This window comes from Sparus aurata, chromosome 24 (genome assembly GCF_900880675.1).
Source record: "Sparus aurata chromosome 24, fSpaAur1.1, whole genome shotgun sequence".
Lineage (NCBI taxonomy): Eukaryota > Metazoa > Chordata > Actinopteri > Spariformes > Sparidae > Sparus > Sparus aurata.
In genome coordinates this window covers 145,158-166,538 of record NC_044210.1, presented here as the reverse complement: position 1 = coordinate 166,538, position 21,381 = coordinate 145,158, and the positions used below count along the sequence as shown (strand labels likewise).

At 42.2% G+C, this 21,381-nt stretch overlaps 1 protein-coding gene across 6 annotated transcripts in view; it reads left to right on the top strand.

The window, feature by feature from the left end:
* Positions 1–21,381, top strand: part of smg1 (SMG1 nonsense mediated mRNA decay associated PI3K related kinase) — a 133,706-nt gene that overhangs the window by 79,490 nt on the left and 32,835 nt on the right. For 5 of the 6 annotated variants that reach the window (XR_003983089.1, XM_030410385.1, XM_030410382.1 and 2 more), the window contains exons 45-48: positions 845–1,063; positions 3,372–3,565; positions 11,227–11,399; positions 11,758–12,037. Coding sequence is in view for 5 of the 6 variants with exons in the window: in XM_030410385.1 (XP_030266245.1) it covers positions 845–1,063; positions 3,372–3,565; positions 11,227–11,399; positions 11,758–12,037 (866 nt within the window). In the remaining variant the exon portion in view is untranslated. The remainder of the gene's footprint in view (positions 1–844; positions 1,064–3,371; positions 3,566–11,226; positions 11,400–11,757; positions 12,038–21,381) is intronic. The other variant, XM_030410387.1, reaches the window with a different exon arrangement.

Genomic DNA, 21,381 nt, shown 5'->3' with positions numbered 1-21,381 from the left:
ATCCAACTATGAGAAATCCGATCCGGTCCAATTTTAGTCAGACTAAAAATCTGATCCTAGTCGGACAAACCCAGTAATTCGGTTTTCTCGAGTGTCATGTAAACACACTGACTGAATTATGCATTTAAGCAACACTAGTGCCTGTTCAATTTCACTGCAGCTTGAGAACCACTCAACAGAGCCACTTCGTACTCCACACTGGTTGCGGAGGGTTATCAAAATGTTAACATTAAAACTGAAATCAGCTCACGCCTCATTAGGTATAACTAGTGCTTATACTTCATGAGAGTGAACATGAGTTACCAGCTTAAAGCCAGGCTATAGTGAAATCTCAGTGTCTTTGCACTCATTTTGGGGCACCACCTTTTGAAGAGGAAAATGTATCAAATCAGTAAGCAAAGTAGCAAGTAATCAGTCAAATATCTAAAGATGTGACTTCTCAGATGGACGCTAGTAACTAATGTTGAATGAAAATGCACAATTTAGGTAGGTAGGTGTTGAATTACTTTCAGTTTGTTAGTACACAAACCTTGCAAAGCCTTCAAGAAAAAACAGGATGGTGTTTAAAAACAAATAAAGTTGTTATAGGATCAGCTGAAGTCTAACTTTACAAAGTTAAACATTTATTTAAGCACCATCTAAATGTCAGTTGACTAATTAAATCCTTTGTCAGAACTACTTTTGTCTGAATATATTACTATTAAGACTTGATTACAAAGTCAGTTCTACACCTGTGCAAGGCACAACTTTAAGGTGTGTGTGCAGGACCCTAGTCTTGATCTCTAACAAAAAATGTTTGCCTGCATATAGTTGCTGCTGAATAAGGACTATTGTGTCTTTTCAGGTCGTTCAGATGATGCGCCGGGGCAGAGAAACACTACTGACCCTGCTGGAGGCCTTTGTCTATGATCCCCTGGTCGACTGGACTGCTGGGGGGGAGGTGGGCTTCGCTGGTGCAGTATATGGAGGAGGAGGTCAACAGGCTGACAACAAGCAGAGCAAGAGGGAGATGGAGAGAGACATCACACGCTCTCTCTTCTCCTCTAGGGTGGCTGAGATTAAGGTAAGTTCATAACATGGGTTGCCTGCTACTTGGTCTTTTGTAAAAAAAAATTTTTTATATGTGTATATATATATATTTATGCAAATCAAACTTTGTGGGCAGCCTGCTTCCTTTCAGGACCACCCAAAGTTGATCAAAAAAACTCAAATCCGGACCACCCAAAGTCTTGGCCAGTCAGATATTTGTAGCAAAAGAAAAATCTTTAAATAAATTTAAATACACATGAAAGATGTAGGATCCCTAATCATTAAAGAGACCATATAATGCTTTTTGAGTTGTATCTCTTTCCTTGACTGTGTTGTACAGATTTTTTGTGCATGTAAAATGTCAGCAAGTAATCAGTCAAAATATTAGCCGCTAGTCTGATTAAGTACTGCCACCTATGTGTTTGGAGTATGAATTTTACAGGAGTGCAGTTCTTATATATTGCAACATTAAGTCAGTCCTAAGTGATAGCAGGGATTGAGAATCTTATACATGCGCAGTTCCCTTAATTCGCGCAAATTATAAAACAAAATGAGATGGGGAGATTTCATTATGGAGTGCAGCTCTGGCTGCATTTTTCTGTCAGAACTCAACCAAGTCAGAGAGTGTAGTAACTGAGCCAAACCTAAACCCAAACTGGAATTCTGTTTTTTACATCCAAAAGCGACTCCAGTTAAAAACTACTTGCAATGCCCAGGTTTGTAACATTCTGAACAATATTTTACACCAATATGACTAGACAAGATGGGGTATCATCTAAATTGCGACTCAGTGTTTTGGTGCGGTGAAGATTACCGTGAAAAGGCATTGTTTTACGCACATATAGAATTAGAATGATGTGTATAGTGTTGTCACGATACCAATATTATGACTTCGGTACAATACCTGCCTAAAATATCTCGGTAACGATACTGAAACAATACCACGGCGGAAAACTAGAACATCATCAAAAGTAATTGAATAAAATATTAGTTGACAGAATGTGAAACTTGAAATGATTTATTTCTTTTTATTAATTAAAACACTTCAAAAGTCAAAATAAAAATATATATTCTGTAAAAGCTGCTGAGCTTTATAGCTTCTGTATCCAAGAAGACAAGTGTCTTCTTGTTTTGTTCATTTGTCTTGTTTGTTCTGAGATTATTAGATAACCTGATTTTCCATTAAAAGCTCAGTGCTTGTAGTAGAAAAAAATTAACAGCACATTAACTACAATTTTATTCAGCATAAAAATAATGAACCTAAATTACATTAACTGCAAGTCTGGCAATTCATAGAATAAGATAATACTTTATTCGTCCCACAAAGGGGAAATTTGCAATTTGCATTTCATGTTGAAAAAGTTCAAACCCGGGATTATTAGACTGCAAACTACATTAGTGCACTAAAGTACAACACAAATGACCCAGACCTGGTGGTGGTCTGTGCTCTAATCAGACCATTTTCTAATGATATAAATTACAATATATATTATAAATTATTGACAAAAATGTACATGCTATGATTATATTACTAGTACTGATTGACTTAAAAAAGATCATTTATACGTGGTGTTGTCAATCAACATACTTGTGAACACCAGCGCATGTTCTGGTAAAGTTCATGTTACCAGTGTGAACAGTGCATTTGCATACAGAGATGTGTGGAACCACATCGGACTGTTAAACAGTTAGCTTTACCCCGACTGCCTCGTGCAACTCTGATGGTGAAAAAAGTTTGCAGAGAGAAGCTGCACACAGACACACTGCCCCGCTGTCGCACAAAGTTCATAAAGTACCGATACTAATAAAACGTGAAAGTATTGTTTTTAACAGCTGGGTACTGCGGTACCTTTCTAGTATCGGTTCACCGTGCAACACTAGATGTATACATATATCCTTTTTTCAATGACATGACCTAACACATCTCAAATCATGTCTAAATATTTGTCCAAACCCAGCCAATGGAGCCTGACAGGTTTGGATTTAATATCCATGCTATATTTTATTACCCAATTCTTCATGAAGAGCTGAATGTACTATCTAACTATTACAGAAATCTTTCAAGCAACTCCCAAAAATGGTTGTGGTTTATATGGATCTTTGGTGCTGGGTAAAAGATGTGTGTGAACCAAATATGTCCTACAAAACAAAATGGTACTTGATCTTCATCATAATAGCTTTATAGTCCCAGAATGTGAATATGTACAAGGAATTCTTGTTTTTTGTCAACGGACCTGCACACTAACAGAAAAGAACGCATTGGTAAAGCACTACATACAAATGTTCCAAAACCCTCACACATGAGGATTTTGGTGTGATTCATATCCTGTCTGGACTTGCAGGTCAACTGGTTTAAGAATCGTGATGAGATGTTGGCAGTCTTGCCACAAGTGGAAGAGGCTGTGGAGGAGTACTTGGTCCTGCAGGAGCTGCTCTGCCAGGGGGAAAAACTACAAGCCAAACTTGAGGAGGAGATGGCCTTTCTGGAAGGGGCAGAGAGTCATCCAGACCATCTCATCCTCACCCTGGAGCAAAGGTTTGAGACACACCGGACCACTTGACCCCAAATCCATGTTAAAATGAATCTTTGGCACCGAGTCGTTTTTTACAAAATTTGTCTGCCTTCACAAATGTATTGATTGAGATTTTTTTGATTAATTGCAGTCACAATAAAATACACATTGAGAGTTTGATTTGACCTAGACACTGTCACCAGACAGGTATAGGGCGCCACAATAGCCAACTTGCTTGAGTGTGTGCTCCAAGTACACGAGTCCTGAGGCCCCACCTTACAATGCACATAATTATTCAAGTTTCCGTTTCATTGATTAAACCAATTATTATTAATATTATTATTATATTCACTAGTGCAGTGCCCGTAAGAAATGTGTATTCCTATAAAAAAGTGGGAGGTTAAGGAGCTTTTTCATGGATGGCCAAATGAGGCTGTGTTTGAAGGTGGGACGTCAGGGATATTTAGGTTTGTTGTGAAATCCGATATTCCAGGGTATAATTGGCTGTTTTTGACTATTTAGGGTCCGGGCAGCTAAGCTGCCAGGACACTATTGTATTCCTAGCAGTTCTTTCTTTCTTTCTTTCTTTCTTCCGAGGAAGTCATACTTCCCAAGGGCGAAAACTCACCAAACTTTACAGAAATGTCCGGCCCCATGCCAGATTGACTTAATTCCAAGGACATGTCAATATTCCTCCTGGGGGGGGGGGGGGGGGGGGGGGGGGGGGGCACAATAAGCGTTTGAATTTAAAAAATTTAAAAATACCTACAAAATCAACAGTACATGCTACAGTTTTGAAACTTTCACCAAACTGTAGCCCCAATACTGCTGAAACTTTAGTCCACTTAAACTCATTACAAATTATGAAGTCAATCACTCAGTTTTTTTTCAAAACCTGTAAAACTTATAAAACCTATCTCCTCCCACAATTTTTGCTCAATTATCACCAAACTTGCTAGAGAGCATCTTCAGACCGCCCTCCACAAAACTTGTTTCTCGGATTTTTGATTTATCAAAGATTAAGCCTAAAGTGCATCAAAATGTTTGACCATAAACAGTACTGTAAACATATACTATCAAATTCTTGCTAAATACATTTTCAATCTTCCTGAAAAAAAATTTAGAATATTTTGGAGTCATGGTTGATGAAGTTTGGCAAATATCGGAATTTTATCTCAAAAACTGAATTTTTGAGAACATTTTGAATTCTGCTCTCATGGGAACAACTGGAGTCAATGTAAGAGTGGCATTTTTAAACATCAGATTTTCTCTTACGAAGCAAAACACTTAGAGTTAAAAACAAATCGCCAACATTTCCATGCTGTCAAGATGCAATTTATGTATTGTCAGATTTTTGTTTAGGTAACAGAATTTCTGACATTTTGACCATTTTTGAAATCTTCCTTGACAACAGCTGCCTGGACAGTGAGTCCCTGAGTCGACAAATGCAGCTACACAGCTGGTCTCACTTCCAGCCAATTAGCTCAGCGAGTTAGGAGCTGGTTCTTGGTGTCAAGGGTTGTGTGTTTGAGACCCAGCAAGGGTGATGATGGTGATGATGAGGATGATGACAGATCAAAATGTCAGATGTCCTCAATATGAAACACAAGACAATTGTCCTGATGGTGGCATCACAGCAAGCCTCTAAATTAAATAAAAACAAATAGCTTGGACTGGACCATGGGTGAAAGCTAACCAAATTTTGCATAAAGGTCCAGGCTCATGCCAGATTACTTCAGCCGTAAACCCAAGCCAATAGTCCTGATGGTTGCGCTACAGCAAGCGTCTAAAGTTAAAACTTTGAAAATTCATAACAAATCAACCTGCTAGAACTTCACACTTTCATCAAACTGTAGCCCCAGTACTAAAGAAACTTGTGTACATTTAAACCTATTAAAAATTATGAAGACCTCCCACAATTTTTGCCTACAGTGCATGAAAATGTTTGACTGTGGACACTACTGTAAACATATAGCCTACCTGCAAATAAATAGATGGATAAATAAATCTTCAATGTTCATGAAAAAACTGAACATTTTTTAGAGTCATGGTAGATGATGTTTGACAAATATCAGAATTTTACCTAAAAAACGGAATTTTTGAGAACAATTTGAATTCTGCTCTCATGTGAATAATTGCAGTCAATGCAAGCAGCATTTTTAAACATTAGTTATTCACTTATGGAGCAAATTAATCATTTTTAAAAACAAATTACCAACATCTCCATGCTGCAATATGTGTATTTTCAGATTTTTGTCTTGATAACTGAATTTTTTACAGTGGTTTCAAATCTGCCTGCACAACAGTGAATGGTTTAATCAATTTGTCAAGCCACTGTTATAATGCCACTTGCCAATTAGCTCAGAGCGATAGATGACAGTCTTTGGTTTCAGAAGTTGTGAGTTCAAGCCTCAAGTCGTCCAAAGTGAACATTGTTGTCAACTGTCTTGTCTTCCTATTCTCCTGTTTGTTGCTCAGAATTGCCTAATTTTGCCAAAAAATAGCCCGGACCAGACCCATCGCTGCGCAGCAGCTATAATTTTGATTTTGCCATTATATTATATCTTAAAAGCTATTTACTTGGTGTCATTATTTTCATCACAACCTCACATGTGTGACTGTACATTTATTTTTTTATTTTGACATACTGTATTAACACAATGGACCTAAAATCACAAAAAAAAAAACATGAAATCCGAGTAGAAAAAGTTAGATTTTTTTTACTGTGAAAACCCCAAATATGTTTAACAAACCATTTTTTATAAAAAAAAAATTTTTTTACTTATAATGCAGATAAATTGTTGTTTATCTAAATTTGTGCATACATTTAAAAAATGTACAAAGTTATATGTAACTATTTACATTTAAATGCAGGCAATGCTCAGGTCTGCCTGTGCTCTTTCCAGCTGAATGAAGAGCTTGACTGCCTGCTCCACATTCAGCTTCTCCTCATTATTCTGACTCATTAAAGTCCGTGTAAACCAAAATCAGCCATTTTCTTCTAAACACATCAAACAGGTCATAAATGTGTTTACTTAAAACATGTAAAAGCCATTCGGCCATGTAGAATTTAATTTTGGAGCTAGGCTCACAAACAGTTTTTCAACATTTCTGTGTTCAGGATTTAATGGGCAGGTCAGAAATCATGCAAATCATGGCCGCGTTACGTAACGCGGCTATATGATTTGCATAAACCCGGCCCTGCTGCGGAAGTGCTATAAATACGTTCAGCGCATCGGCTTCAGCGGTTCTCCCACTCGCTCTCCAGTCTCGGATAGCATTGCTTACAATAGTTTGCAGCTAGCTAACCAGTCAACCAGTCAGCTAACCAGTCATGTCTCCTCCACATCCTCTGCATCTTTCCTGGATGCCACAGTGTGCAGGGTGACGGCGCTGTTATCTTATTTAAGTTTCCTTCGGATGACAACGTAAGGAAACGGGGGAGTCCGTTGACGCTGGTCAGCTCCGTCCCCGGCTTGCATCCTCTCCTCCCGCCGACAAGGAGATGTGGCCGCTGCTGACCGCCGCTGACACTCTCCGTCCCGCTGACGGTGGGTCCCACCGGCATAATGTGGCCGCCGCCGCCGCCACCACCGCAGCTGCAGCCGACCCACTCCGTCCCGCTGACGGCGGCGGCCACATTATGCCAGGGTCCCACCGGCGGTATGTGGCGGTAGTATCAGGGTCGCATTATTGGTGAGCCGTCCCAGTGTGAACGGATAATCCGGAGGCGCGGAGCGAGGGCGTGTCTGTCTGACAGTCTGATAACTGCACAGGTCCTTCACTCAACTAAATACAGAGAAATGTCCCACAAAGCAACGTTACATGACCGAACAAAAGTAACGAAGTAACTGTCACTGTCTTTAGCAACTCATATGAGGAAAACAAATACCACAGCTGTATGTGGAGAAGCGTCTGTCCTCCTGTCCGTCCCCTCCCTGTCCTCCCGACTCTTCCTCACATTTCTGCTCACAAAACAGCGTCTGTCATGCTTGTCACAAGACTTTAACTCACCGAGTGTTTGACGAAAATAAATCACCGCGACCGCCAGCCCTCCTGACCGAGACTACAGGAAACTGTCCCCCAGAAAACAGCCTCCGTCCCCGCGAGTGACAGAGTCAGACAGCGTCCTGTTTACTGATGGTGATTATGTATAATTATGTAATTTAGCGCGAAAAACTTCACTCGTCACTTTCCAGGATGTTTAGTGGGTCAGGATCTCAATCACTACACGTTATAACAGCATCTATATGATTATAAACTGTCCGCGGGTTTAGATAGACAAGGGGAACACCTGGGGAACACCTGGGGAACACCTGGGGAGACACCGACGTTATTAACATGACGTGTAGCCCCCGCCGCATGGGCGTGGTTCCAGCGCCTCTAACTGACACGCCCCCAGCGTTTCACAGCAGAAAAAAGTGCTTGTTTTTCCATGATTTTGAGACCTAATTTTATATACTTAACAATTTTTTTAATCTTTCAAATTTGGCTCAGTGGTCAATGATACATGTTTCTTTGGTGTGACAAACTCATAACACAATTTTTTTGCGGCTTTACACGGACTTTAAACAAAAAAATGACTCCACTACTCACTTAACACACTACACCAAACACTACATAACACACTAACTACACACCCCAAACACGCTAAATGTCACAAATCTCTCAACTCTCACACACCGACCGTCGTTGCATGTCAATCATCCGCCTAGGTCCGTCCCACAACTTCCTGTTCCTCAACAACCAAACTTGCTGCTTGGACACTTTCGTGACAAAAGCCCATTTTTACAGTTTCTTCCTGCACCAGACACAAAGCAAACGTGACGGCGATGTTCGCGAAAAAGTGTGGCGGACATTATTTACCCTAGGTCCGGTTTTGGACGTGCCGATGCTTCCGGTCCGTCGCCTCGGGAGGTGGGCCGTGTAGCTAGCGGCCCACCTACAGCGGTAGCAGCTAGCTACACACGAACATCCACAGATTCCGATTCCACTTTGTTGTCCGCGCGTCTCCGGATCTCCTCAGACCCGAACAGACTCGGTCCGGACTCGTTTAATCTAATTAATCCACAACAGTCAGTTTAGATGCACAGAACAGAACGGGACCGAACCGCCGGCAAAATCCCGGTCCAGCTCGCGCCGCTGCAGGTATAAATCTGCTTGTTTCTTAAGGTGGGGGGTCGCGGTGGGCTCTGCAGTGATTGGCTCTGGTGCGCGCGTGGCCACGGTGTGCAGTGATTGGCTCTGGTGCGCACATGACTGTAGTGGCTCCGGTGGACAATGCTCGAGAAATTTGTAAAGCATTTATGAAATAATTTATTAACGGTATCATTGTAGTCCAAACAAATGCGAAATAGCACACCCTTGAACCACGCAGCAGCCGTGTTGAAACTCTCAGGTCAGTCTGATCCTGATCCGCAGAGATATTTGAGGAACACACATATACACACACAGACAGACAGACAGAGATTCCTTGTATTTATAGATAGATAATAATTATATTTTTTCATGGTTTTATTTATCAATTTTTCTAGGTGTATTGTAACATCTTTATTTTTACGACCTTTTATTTTCACAGCAGTGTCATCTGGAAACAGTCGTGCTGTTCACATTCCGTTGTACTATTTTCAAGTGTTAAAGGGATATTCCGGTGTAAGTTTAATCCATGGTCTAAATCACTGTGAAACTGTGTTAGACTCCCTCTCGAGAGATCAAGTTAGCAGACCGCTAATTTACGGAGTTTTATCAACCTCAGAAACGACCGCACGACAACAATACACTGCAGTAAATGGATCCAAATATAAACCGCCACCAAAAAGCCACAAATAATGCTTAGATCAGCACCAAACTTCAGCAACAGTACAAATAGGGTCTCAGCACATAGTCTGGGGCATCTAACCTCCGCTAGCTTAGCTGGATTTCTATTGTAAAGCTAAAAACAGATTTCAGAAACTGGCAGGTAAGACACCTATGAACTTTGATTGCTTTTCCATGGAGTCATAATCATACATTTTCATCCATGAGCCACGGAACTCTACTGCACTCGGTAATCGAGTCGTCGGGACTTCCCGTCAACAGGAAGCTGCTGCAGTGGTAAATTTTGCCAGCTTTTCAGTAGAAATCCAGCTAAGCTAGTGGAGTTTTAATGCATTATTTGTGGCTTTTTGGTGGCGGTTTATATTTGGATCCATTTACTGCAGTGTATTGTTGTTGTGCAGTTGTTTCTGAGGTTGATAAAACTCTGTAAATTAGGACCGCTGGACCGCCGGACCGCCAGGCCGCTATTAACCATCAATAGGTTTTAACAGACCAGGTGTTTATTTGGGACAAGCGTTCCCTCCTCACAAAAATCCGGGATGAAAATGTCACAAACTTCTCCAGCTTCTCGGTGAGTTCTCTGGCATCCTTCTGGGCAATAGTAGTCTTCTGCGAGTGAAGTTGGTGCGGCGGAGGAAACGATTCAGCCAACCAGCACTCACAGATAACTCCTCATCTCTGCTGTCACTCACGGTGGCACATATTTGTTTCTCCGTCGCCCTGATAATTTTGTGGGACACTCTCTCGTGGCGTGCCCGTTTGCTGATAACTAATTCCCGCATGTTTATCTCAGGCTCCTCTTTAGCCTTCTTCCTCCCTCCAGCAGGCAGCCTGGCCCTGTTGCTGTCCTCCTCGGACAGACGCTGAAGCTCTGTTTTATTTTTTCACCAATCTCTCCCTCTCTTGGGGTCGTCAGAGAATCATCTAGCGGCCCGAGTCTCCTGAGTTTTCCTCTGCGTATTTTAAGACAGAAAGTTTGCTGCACCGGAGCCATGGCGATCATCAGTGTGATGACTGACAGACAGCAGCACGATACGTGAAAAAGGCGAAGAAAAAATCGTGCAGTGTCAGTGGTCACGTCTTCTTTCTTGAAGTTTTTTTATTTATTTTTTGTTTAAATAAATTAGACTCGGCATTAATTTGGAACCGGCGGTTATTTACCAAAATATACACCTCCACCCAGCGTTTAAAGGGGACCACATGATGTGTTTTATTATGTGTTTATGTGTTTACAGCTGCTAATGTATGTAACGCTGTTACTGTGATGACACATGACAGTTAAATATTGAATCTGTCTATAAAAACCACATCCCGACATGTAACTGTGATTTTTGATAATCTAAGTACTAATAATAACAATCATGAAAAAAAATTAACAAAGACTGCAGATCATGATAAGAAGCTGTAACTAGCAGTGAGCTGCTTTCTTTTCTTTTAGCAGTGAAGTGATATCCATGACAGAACATTATAAAATATGATAATGTATATAATAATGTCTAAAAAAAATTACATTTAATGGTAAAAAAAGTACAGTTGCAGTAGACTTCTATTATAAATATGCACCATTTATATAGTTTATTATTATTATTATTATTATTATTATTAGCATTTTTATTACGACTATTTTTCTGCATATTCTTGACTTTGAATGGGAGCTGCTGTAAAGCATTTCTGTTCCTGATTCATATATTTTGCAGTCAGTTGTCCAAATTTTAAGTTAAATTAAATGAACCAAGACAGATGTCACATTTACATTTCAGGGTGTACTTATTATAGCCCCCCCCCCCCCCCGCTACGGGTCATATAATTTCCTGCTTTTTTATCTTTGTCCAATCACATCCCTGTCATATAACTCTCCTTGTGACAGATATTCTGAACACACCCAGCTGCAGTCACGGCAGCGGACAGCGCAGGAGGCCATTCAGAGCAAACTTGCTGACCTGGACCAGTGGATCTCCCAGTATCAGGCAGCATTCGCCAACCTGGAGGCCACTCAGCTGGCTAGTCTGCTGCAGGACATCAGTAGTCCCATAGATCTTGGTTAGTTTGACTGGAATTCATGCAGGCAGGATGAATAGTTGAAAAGAATAAATGTTTTTAAAGTGCATTGTTGTAGCAATTCTGTTTTACATTAAATACTGTTGTCCATTTTAATCACTTGTTATGATCTATTCAATCAGCCAGTGTTATTAGGTTTATTTAGGGTTAAACATTTAGATTGAGAAGAGGTTAGATTTTTTTTGCCTGAGCCACATATGCCCAGTGTACTGCGTTAGTCCCCTGCAATATCAACACATCAGAATGCAGTTTGGTAAAATTTGTAGTTAAAATGCCACACGTAGCATGTCATTCTAGTTTCTAAGCTTTCATCCTCTCCTTGCTTGTACAAATCTTTCAGGTCCTCCTAGCTATGTGCCAGCTACAGCCTTCTTGCAGAATGCAGGCCAGGCCCATCTGATCAGCCAGTGTGAGAGTTTGGAGGCAGAGGTTAGCTCCTTGCTGCAACAGCGCCGTGGGGCCCTTCGCGGCTGCCTAGAGCAGCTTCACAGCTATGCAACAGTGGCTTTGCTGTATCCACGGGCTACCCTGCTACTCCATCGTGCCCACCAGTGGAAGGCCTGGTTGGAGGAACTACTGAGAGACATGACAGTGGAGCACTGCCAGCACATCTGCAGACAGTAAGGAACCACAGCAGACTTTCCTTTATGGTATCAGTGTTTCCAATACAAAGACTTGGGAAGGTGCCCAGTTATATTGACAGCTGCCCAAGTACACTGCTCAAAATGATTAAGGGAACATGTAATTGTCACAGTATGACACCAAGTCAGTTAAACTCAAGGGATATCAATCTGTCCATTTAGGAAGCACAAGAGATTGTGAATCAATTTCACCTGCTTCCAGGGTTCTCCCCGCGTGCGAACGCTCGTCAACATCAGTCCGGGGGGGGGGGGACACGGACGGACAGACGGTCATCAACTCCGTCAGCCGGGGGACGGACGGACGGACGGACGCTCATCGCCGTCAGCCGGGAGCTCCTAGCCGTCAGCCAGGGGACGGACGGACGCTCGTCACCGTCACGCGCGGAGTATAGCGGCGCTGACCTAGCGGTGTAGCGCCGCTGTTCCACCGTCTGGGGAGAACCCTGCTTAGCGGGAGGCAAAAATGCTTGGGCGCCGCGCCTAAGCCGTATAATGGCAGGGAAAACCCTGGCTTCAGCAGGTGCAATGGAGAGGCAGAAGAACGACAACCCCCCAAAAGGGAATGGTTTTGCCATAGGTGGCCACAGACAGTTGCTCTTTCCTTGTCCTTTCTGATTGATTCTTCTCTAGTTTTGTGTTCTGCTAGTGTCCTTGTCACTATTGGTAGCATGAGGCTGTACCTGCAGCCCAATCAGGTTGCACAGGTTGTCCAGCTCCTCCAGGATGGCACATCTATATGGGCTGTTGCCAGAGGGTGTGCTGTGTCTCCCATTATACAACAAGTAGTTCCGACCAAGCAATCTGATTGGTCAACAAGAAATTTAGACCGTGCTCAAATCAGCGTGACAGCAGGCCTGACTCATTACTAAAAATATTACTCCGCCAAGTCTGTGTATCCATCTCCATGGCAACATTGTAACTGTCAGAGCTAGAGTTAGGAAACGGCGGAAAAATAGGCTACAAAATGGATCGATTTGTTGTTAATTTTTATTTATTTGCTTCAGCGTCTGTCTGAGGAGGACAGCAACAGGGCCAGGCTGGGAGGGAGTGAGGAGCCTGAGATAAACATGCTGGAATGAGTTATCAGCAAACGGGCACGCCACGAGAGAGTGTCCCGTAAAATTATCAGGGTGATGGGGAAACAAGTGTACAACACCGTGAGTGACAGCAGAGATGAGGAGTTTGCCGCGAGTGCTTGTCGGCTAAATCGTTTCCTCCGCCGCAACAACTTCACCTGCAGAAGACAACTATTGCCCAGAAGGATGCCAAAAAATTCACAGAGAAGCTGGAGAAGTTTGTGACATTTTCATCCCGGATTTTTGAGAGGAGGAAATTAAACGCCTGTCCCAAATTGCCGCCTGGTCTGTTAAGTGATTGAAACAAATAAACGCCCGGCTATTATTTATTTTCTCTTTGGTGTTAGAGACACTATTGTGACCGCGGTGAAAACGTTTCATAAAAAATATAAAAGAAAAAAAAACAAAATATTTGTCATAACTTGGGCGATAACTAGAAGCATTTTCTGTTCATCTGTGCAGTATTGATTTAGTTCGGGAAATTCCAAGACAGCAATAAAACATTAACGTCAGCTCAGACTTCACTCATCTGGGACTAGAAAATCCTTTCTGTTGCTAAGTCGTTACTAAGGGTTGGATTATTTGCTGTAGTGGTAAACTACGTTCCATTACACATATGAGTCTACTGACGTGACTGATTTTGTTTCAGTTATTAGTCAGACCCCATGTGTTTCCATGGAAATGCGACATGACGTTGTCAAATGCGAAATGACGTGAAAGCACATCCTCTCGGGTAATATTGCTTAAGTGAAGTTTCTAGAGCATTGAGGAGATATCAGGAGACCAGCCATTTCACAGGGTGAGCTTGACAGAGCAATAAAAGGCATCAACCCAGCAGCAGGAGCTGCTCCTTTGTGCAATGAGGAGCACTGCCAGAGCCCTACAAAATAACCTCCAGCAGGTTACCGGTGTGCATGTTTCTGACCAAATAGTCAGAAACCGTTTCCATGAGGGTGGCATGAGGGCCTGAAGTCCTCTAGTGTGACCTGTGCTCACAGCCCAGTACCGTGCAGCTCAATTGGCATTCGCAGAGAACACAAGAATTAGTAGGTCCGCCACTGGGGCCCTGTTCTCATCACAGATGAGAGCAGGTTCACACTGACCATAAATGTGATAGGCATGAAAGAATCTGGAAAAGCTGTGGTGGACAATATCCTGCCTGTAACATCATCCAGCATGATCGGTTTGATGGTGGGTCACTGATGGTCTAGGGAGGCATATCAATGTAGGGTCGCAAAGACCTCCATTTCATAGCCAACAGTACCCTGCTGTACTGCAGTTGTTGGGTACTGGGATTAAATCCTCTGAATGATTGTCAGACCTTACAGTGGTGCAGTGGACCCTGAGTTTCTTCCTGGTGCAGGACATTGCCTAGCCCGGACCTGCCAACTTGTACGTATTTTTTGTACTCGGTACGCTTACCCTTACGCTTGCACGCATTGCTGCTCCCCTGGTGCGCATTTTGTTGCATCTCGCAGTTTGCCCGTTTCAGTTTCTATTAGGGCTGGGTATTTCCTACAACCTCATGATACGATACGTATCCCAATACGGGGGCTACGATACATATCATGATACACATACATTTTGAAAAATGACAACATCATTTACACAATTAACAGTCCTTTATTTGAAATAAATTTAGGACTGCATAGTTGCAGGCCTTACAACTTTCATATAAGTCCTCAGAAAGCTTTAAACTAAAATTAACTTAAAGTGTCCCTCTTTGCTTTGTTTTTTACTTTAAAGTATGTCAGTCTGGCTTATCAGGACTGTATTAAGAAAAATATATCAGTAACATAACCATATAAAGTGCTTAAAACATAGAACCACCCTTTTTTTTTGTAAAAATTTACCAAGACATTGTGCGGAATCAACAATTTCTAACAAAATAGGGCCACAGAGAGTCCTGAACAAGATAAAACTCTATTATATGAAAAGGATCTGTTATTGACAGATGCAAGAAAATAGCTCTTTGAATTTTATCGTAACTCAGCTTTTAACATAAGGGCCAACTTTGTTTTTATTATTTTTTTCTTGCATTGAACAGTCTTGAGTTTTCTGTGGGAATATCCATGAGGTCAAAGTTTGAACAAACTAAAACCCTGCACAGACAGCTAAGACTTAACGCATTTTCATATTTTTGTGCAGAAACAGTAGTTGGTCAACATGCTCAGGTCGTAGAGCACTTCTCTGAGCTGTTACTATGTCTCCCGCAGCCTCTCTGCAGCTACACTCGTACCTGGGATGGCACATGGTACTTCGGGCTAAATTAGAAAGTAAGGGGAAAGCAGCCTGGTTATGGAAGTTAAATCAAGTCATTAATCAAGAGCATAGATTTTCAGTTTGAGAGCATGATTTCATTCCTTTTCAGTGACACAGCTCCTTCGCGTGCTCAGATTTTTTCTCCTCATGCTCACATTTTGTGCTCGCACTTAAATGTCTTCTGCTTTCTTTCAAAATGTCTGCTTGAATTCAAAAATCACATGCCTGTGCTCACATTTGTCCTTCTTGCACACAAAAATTTCGCTCGCATTCAAATGTGCCCTCTGCGCGCTCAGGTCTAAGTGCACACACTCAGAACACACACCTGCTCACAGGTCAAGTTCTGCTCTCGGATCTCTCCTATGCTCACGGATTTTTCTTGTGTATCAACACTATCAACCAATAGAAGGCTTCCGTCCTCCAGGCTGTTAAATGTGGTGGTTCCTTTTATTTATGACGACTTTTGGAATAAAATATCAGTTAATCAATACACGAGCGCCCGTGCTTTTCATTACAGTAGCTACATCAACATAAAGTAGAACAATAGCGACTCTACTTTCGCCATATTAGCCAATGGCCAGCTACCCAGGCAGCGGGATATGTTATATAATATAAATACTGAAAGGTTAGAATGTTTGAGACGATAGTACAGCGGTTAAGAACATCAATTTTTGATGCTTTTTGCATCATGGGACGCTGGTTCGCATCCCGGCCCGGCGTACAGAGTTGGGTGTAAATGTACCGTATATTACCAAATAATAGCCGCGTGTCAATTAACCGCAGGGTCCCCTTTAAACGCCGATGCAGGTGTATATTTTGATAAATATCCGCTGGTTCCAAATAAATGCTGGGTCTAATTCATTTATTCTTTTTTAATCAAGGAAGAAGACGTGACCACTGACACTGCACGTTTTTCTTCTTCGCCTTTTTCACGCGTTGTGCTGCTTTCTGTCAGTCAGTATCACACTGATGATCGCCATGGCTCCGGTGCAGCAACAAAATAAAAAGTATGACTTGAAATTCAAACTTTCTGTCGTAAAGTAAGCAGAGGAAAACTCGGGAAAACCGTGAGTGACAGACAGCAGAGATGAGGAGTTTGCAGCGAGTGCTAGTTGGATGAATCGTTTCCTCCGCCGCAACTTGCAGGAGGATGCCAGAGAATTCACAGAGAAGCTGGCGAAGTTTGTGACATTTTCATTCCGGATTTTGAGAGGAAGGAATTAAACGCCTGTCCCAAATAAACGCCTGGTCTGTTAAGTGATTGAAACAAATAAGTGCCGCAGCTATTATTTGGTATTTTACGGTATGATAGCTCGCTCGGCCGGGGAGAGAGACATGGATCACAGTGCTCAGCTGCAGACACAGCAGAGAGGTGACGAGACGCGACTCATCATGACTGACAGGCATCAAGGCCACTCAGCGTTACCTTACTGACCCGCCCCCAGATATTTCATTCACAAAAACAGGGCCTGTGGCAATTCTGGACAGCTGTTTTTTTTTTCTTCTTTTTTTCTTCTTCTTCCTTCATGGGCCCCCTGACAAACGCTTAACAAGAGATGGTGGGTAAACATACGTGATTAAAAAGGTGTAATGAAAAATACGCTATGATGATAGAGTATTTTTCATTCATTACACGAGCGAGGGTGCCGGCCGGGCCGGGATGCGACCGCGTCCCATGATGCAAAAAGTAATATGAACAGGGGTTCTTAACCGCTGTACTATCATCACAATCATCCTGGCTTCTCACTATTTATACTAAATAACATTTCCCGCTGCCTGGGTAACTGGCTATTGGCTAATATGGCGAAAGTAGAGCCACTATTGTTCTACTTTATGTTGATGTAGCTACTGTAATGAAAAGCACAGGTGCTCGTGTATTGATTAACTGATATTTTATTCCAAAAGTCGTCATAAAATAAAGGGAACCACCACATTTAACAGCCTGGAGGACGGAAGTAGATAAACCCGGTAGAAACAGTGCCCGCCCGTATGCGACGCTCCTTGAAGTACAGCGAAATCATCCGCAAAGAAGTGGGTATAATCTGATTGGTCAACAGTAGCCGGCCTTCTATTGGTTGACAGTGTTGATACACAAGAAAAATCCGTGAGCAGAGGAGAGATCCGAGAGCAGAACTTGACCTGTGAGCAGGTGTGTGTTCTGAGTGTGTGCACTTAGATCTGAGCGCGCAGAGGGCACATTTGAATGCGAGCGACATTTTTGTTTGCAAGAAGGAGAAATGTGAACACAGGCATGTGATTTTTTACTTTAAGCAGACATTTTGAAAGAAAGCAGAAGAAATTTAAATGCAAGCACAAAATGTGAGCATGAGGAGAAAAAATCTGAGCACACGAAGGAGCTGTGTCACTGAAAAGGAATGAAATCATGCTCTCAAACTGAAAATCTATGCTCTTGATTAATGACTTGATTTAACTTCCATACCTGGTGCTCCCTCCACCAACAGAGCGGATTTCCAGTGAGAGCCAGTGGATTTGCCTCTTTGTATTTTCTCATTTCATCCCCTGCCTGATCATTTAGTGACACAAGTGAGTCCTTTTGTTTGTGAAGAGAAAATGTCTCTCCAAACAAATCAGCAAGATCACAGGAAGAGTCATTTTTCCTCTTGCCGGGTGGGGAAGGTGAACCACTCTCAGCCTCTTCCTTCTCTTCTTCTCCAGGGCCCGTATTCACAAAGAATCTTAAGGCTAAAAGTAGCTCCTAACAGGCGAATTTAGGAGCAACTCCTAAAAATAATGGGCGTGTCAGTCGTAACTTTAGGACTCCTAATTTTTGAAAATAAGAGTTATTCACAAAACATTTTAAGCCTAAAAGTAGCACCTAAGTCTGGGAGACCTTAGAAGTAGTCCAGAGGACTCCTAACTCGCTAAGACCTGGTCACAGCCGAATGTTTTGGAGACGCTAAATGACAGGGAATTATTAAAACGATGTTGGATGGACCGTGAAGGGATTGAAGTTGTGGTTGAGTTGGTCAGGGACGTAATAACGTCCCCAACCAACCGAAACAATCCAATAACGCCAGAGTTAAAATGTTTGGCAACACTCCAGTATTTGGCTACGGGGAAAATGCAGCTCTTCACACGGGACTAGTATTACCTGGGGACCTCAAGTGATTTAGAAATTATCCCACCACGTCCGTGTTTCGTGCGGCGCATTCGCACGACATAAGAGAAGTCTGTGTTTTAACTCTAATTTACTGACATTATCCCCGGGTCGATCGCACCGGAGCCCTTGCTGGAGCAGCACAACTGTTAGATATGGATATTTTTAATATAATAACTGGTGAGCCTGTTGAAAGAAAGAAAAATGTTCCTTACCGCATGCTGCCATGCATGTAATCCATCTAATCATCTTTCGAAATTTCGCTCTTCTGATGAGCCTCTTGAATTTGCACCCAAATGCTGTCAAAACCTTCATTTATAGTTCCCAACGCAGCCTCCATAATTCTCGACCGGGAAAAAGGCAGAAAAAAGGTGGAAAACACAAAAAACCTTAAGAAAAACAAAAAACTACCCCAAATCACAGAGATGCCGATTCGCACGGGACTAATATTATCACATGACCTCTGTGTTTGGTGAAATATAATAGGTAATTTGCGGTGGAATTTTTACTTTACAAATTATAGACATGGCAGATTCGCACGGGATTTAGATCACAGACGACCTCCGCAATTATTACAAATTACTGGAGGTCCCCAGGTTATACTAGTCCCGTGTGAATAGGGCTTTTGTCAATTGGAAAAAGTGAGAAGGAGAGTGGAAAAAGTTGCATTCCATCAATACACAAATTGTCTTTGACGCATGTTACAATATACTGGACATTGTTGTGAAATGGCCCGGATCAACACACTTAATTCTCATCATAAATACATTTCTTCATCCAATATCTTTTCATAGGCTTTGTCATGGGCTTGTCGGCAACTTCCTTATTTTCACTTCATGCATTGCGTAGCCTAAATGACTTTTCAATGGGCTGCCCTGTCACTCAACAACCAATCACCGTTGTCACCGCTTCTAAGTGCGTCCTTATAAAATGACGTCATCCATAGCAACAGAGAGTTACTTCTAGTTTAGGAGTTCACTGTTTTCATAACTAAAAGTAGGTCTCAGCGGCTTTGTGAATTACTTTTAAGAAACGACTCCTACATAAAAACTTTTAGTCCGATTTAGGAGTACTCCTAATGTTAAGATAAAAGTCTTTGTGAATACGGGCCCTGGTTCATAGCTATGTCTCATCTGAAATCATGACAGAAAATTCTACTCAATCATTCAATCAAGCACACCTGATATTGATGCCAGAACAAAGTGGCTCTGAGTTGTATACTTTCATTGTGCTATATTGCAAAGCAATGATTAAACAGTAATAATAATAATAATAATAATAATAATAATAATAATAATAATAATAATAGTAGTAACTGTCATTATCATTAGTATAACCACCAGTACTATTACTATTATCACTGGTTGATTTTATCAATAGTAGTAGTTTCATCATTATTATGAATAAAACACCAATTTTAAGTAAAAATGTTTTCTAACTAGGGTCAACTGATCCTCACCTAATAAATCCGGACTGCCTCTGCTGCCATGGAGGTGTAGGTTTCCCGTCTTTCATCCTCTTCCAGGAAGGGTAGAGCCTTGAAGCGTGGATCCAGTGCTGAAGCCATGCACAGAAAGGGCTTGTCACTCACGTATCTCTTCCCAAGATCCATGGCCACAGCATTTTTTATCTCTTTTGTTGCTGCCGAGTCTGTAGCTTGGATCTCTGCACTGTGGCATAGCTGAGCATGCAGCGGTGCAATGATGGATAACGTAGGGGTCTTCTCTTCAGACTACTTTTAGTGGCTTCAAGGCCTTGGCAACATCCTCGGCACAGGACAGGTCGGCGTCATTTAAAGTCCACAAGTCCTTGGCATTCTTCCGCACCTCTGCAGAGCGTAATGCAGCGCAAATCGCTGGCTGCTGCTCTATGAACCACTCCAACATGTCATGAGCGCTGTTCCATCTAGTGGCAACATCTGTCATGAGCTTGTGTTCGGGGAGATTTAGAACATTCCTTTGCTCACCCCTCCCGTTCTAAAGACGTTGGAGACGTTCCGGAAGCTACGGTGGCCCTGACAGACAAGAAACTTGTTTTCAAAATATGGACTCCTTCCCAACAGCGTCGAGTATTTCTACTGATTCAAGTAATGAGGTAAAGATGTAGTTAGTTATTAAGGCTATAAAAATATAGAGTCAATGCGCAGTCAAGCTGGTTCTGAGCAAAAATGCGATTAGCCTTACTATGTAGTACCACGTAGTGCTTTGTGTCCCTCTCGGCAGTCCATAGTTTTTTTTAAACTGGAAAGACATGGCGGCCTCCATAGAGCTTGCCCGTGCTATGTATATTCAGATTAGAGATTCACCGATCGATCAGCAACCGATCGCAATCGGCCGATAATGCCCCTATCGGTTTTGATCGGAGTCCTCAAAATAGATCAAATCAGGCCGATCAGATGACGTTTCAATATAGAGACAGTGCATTGACTGCATGCAGGGTGGGAATTTCACGGCGGCCATGGCCGCTGTTGCCCCGCACTTTGGCCTCGATGCAGCGTGAAAAAAAACTCATCGTGCGGCCACAGTGGCCTCTGTGCCCCTGGCCCAGTCAGCGTAGCGAGCTTGCCTTTAATTACAGCCACCCGAGTGCACAGTAGTCACTCACAGTAACTTCAGTGAGTTTGCGCAGGTGGAGTCTCATCATCACGATGATCTCACGTGAAAGCCTCTCAAACAGCAGCAGCGTCTCAAAACAGAAGAACGAAACTTACAGCACAGCGAGCGAGCGCAGCGAGTTTGACATGATACGTAACTGACTTATGTGGTAGGATTTAGTTAGGTAAAGTTGGAAATATATTCACAGATTCGAACTTCCCGGATCAATAACTCATAAGGGAAACCTTGTTAAAACACAAACGACGGAACTTT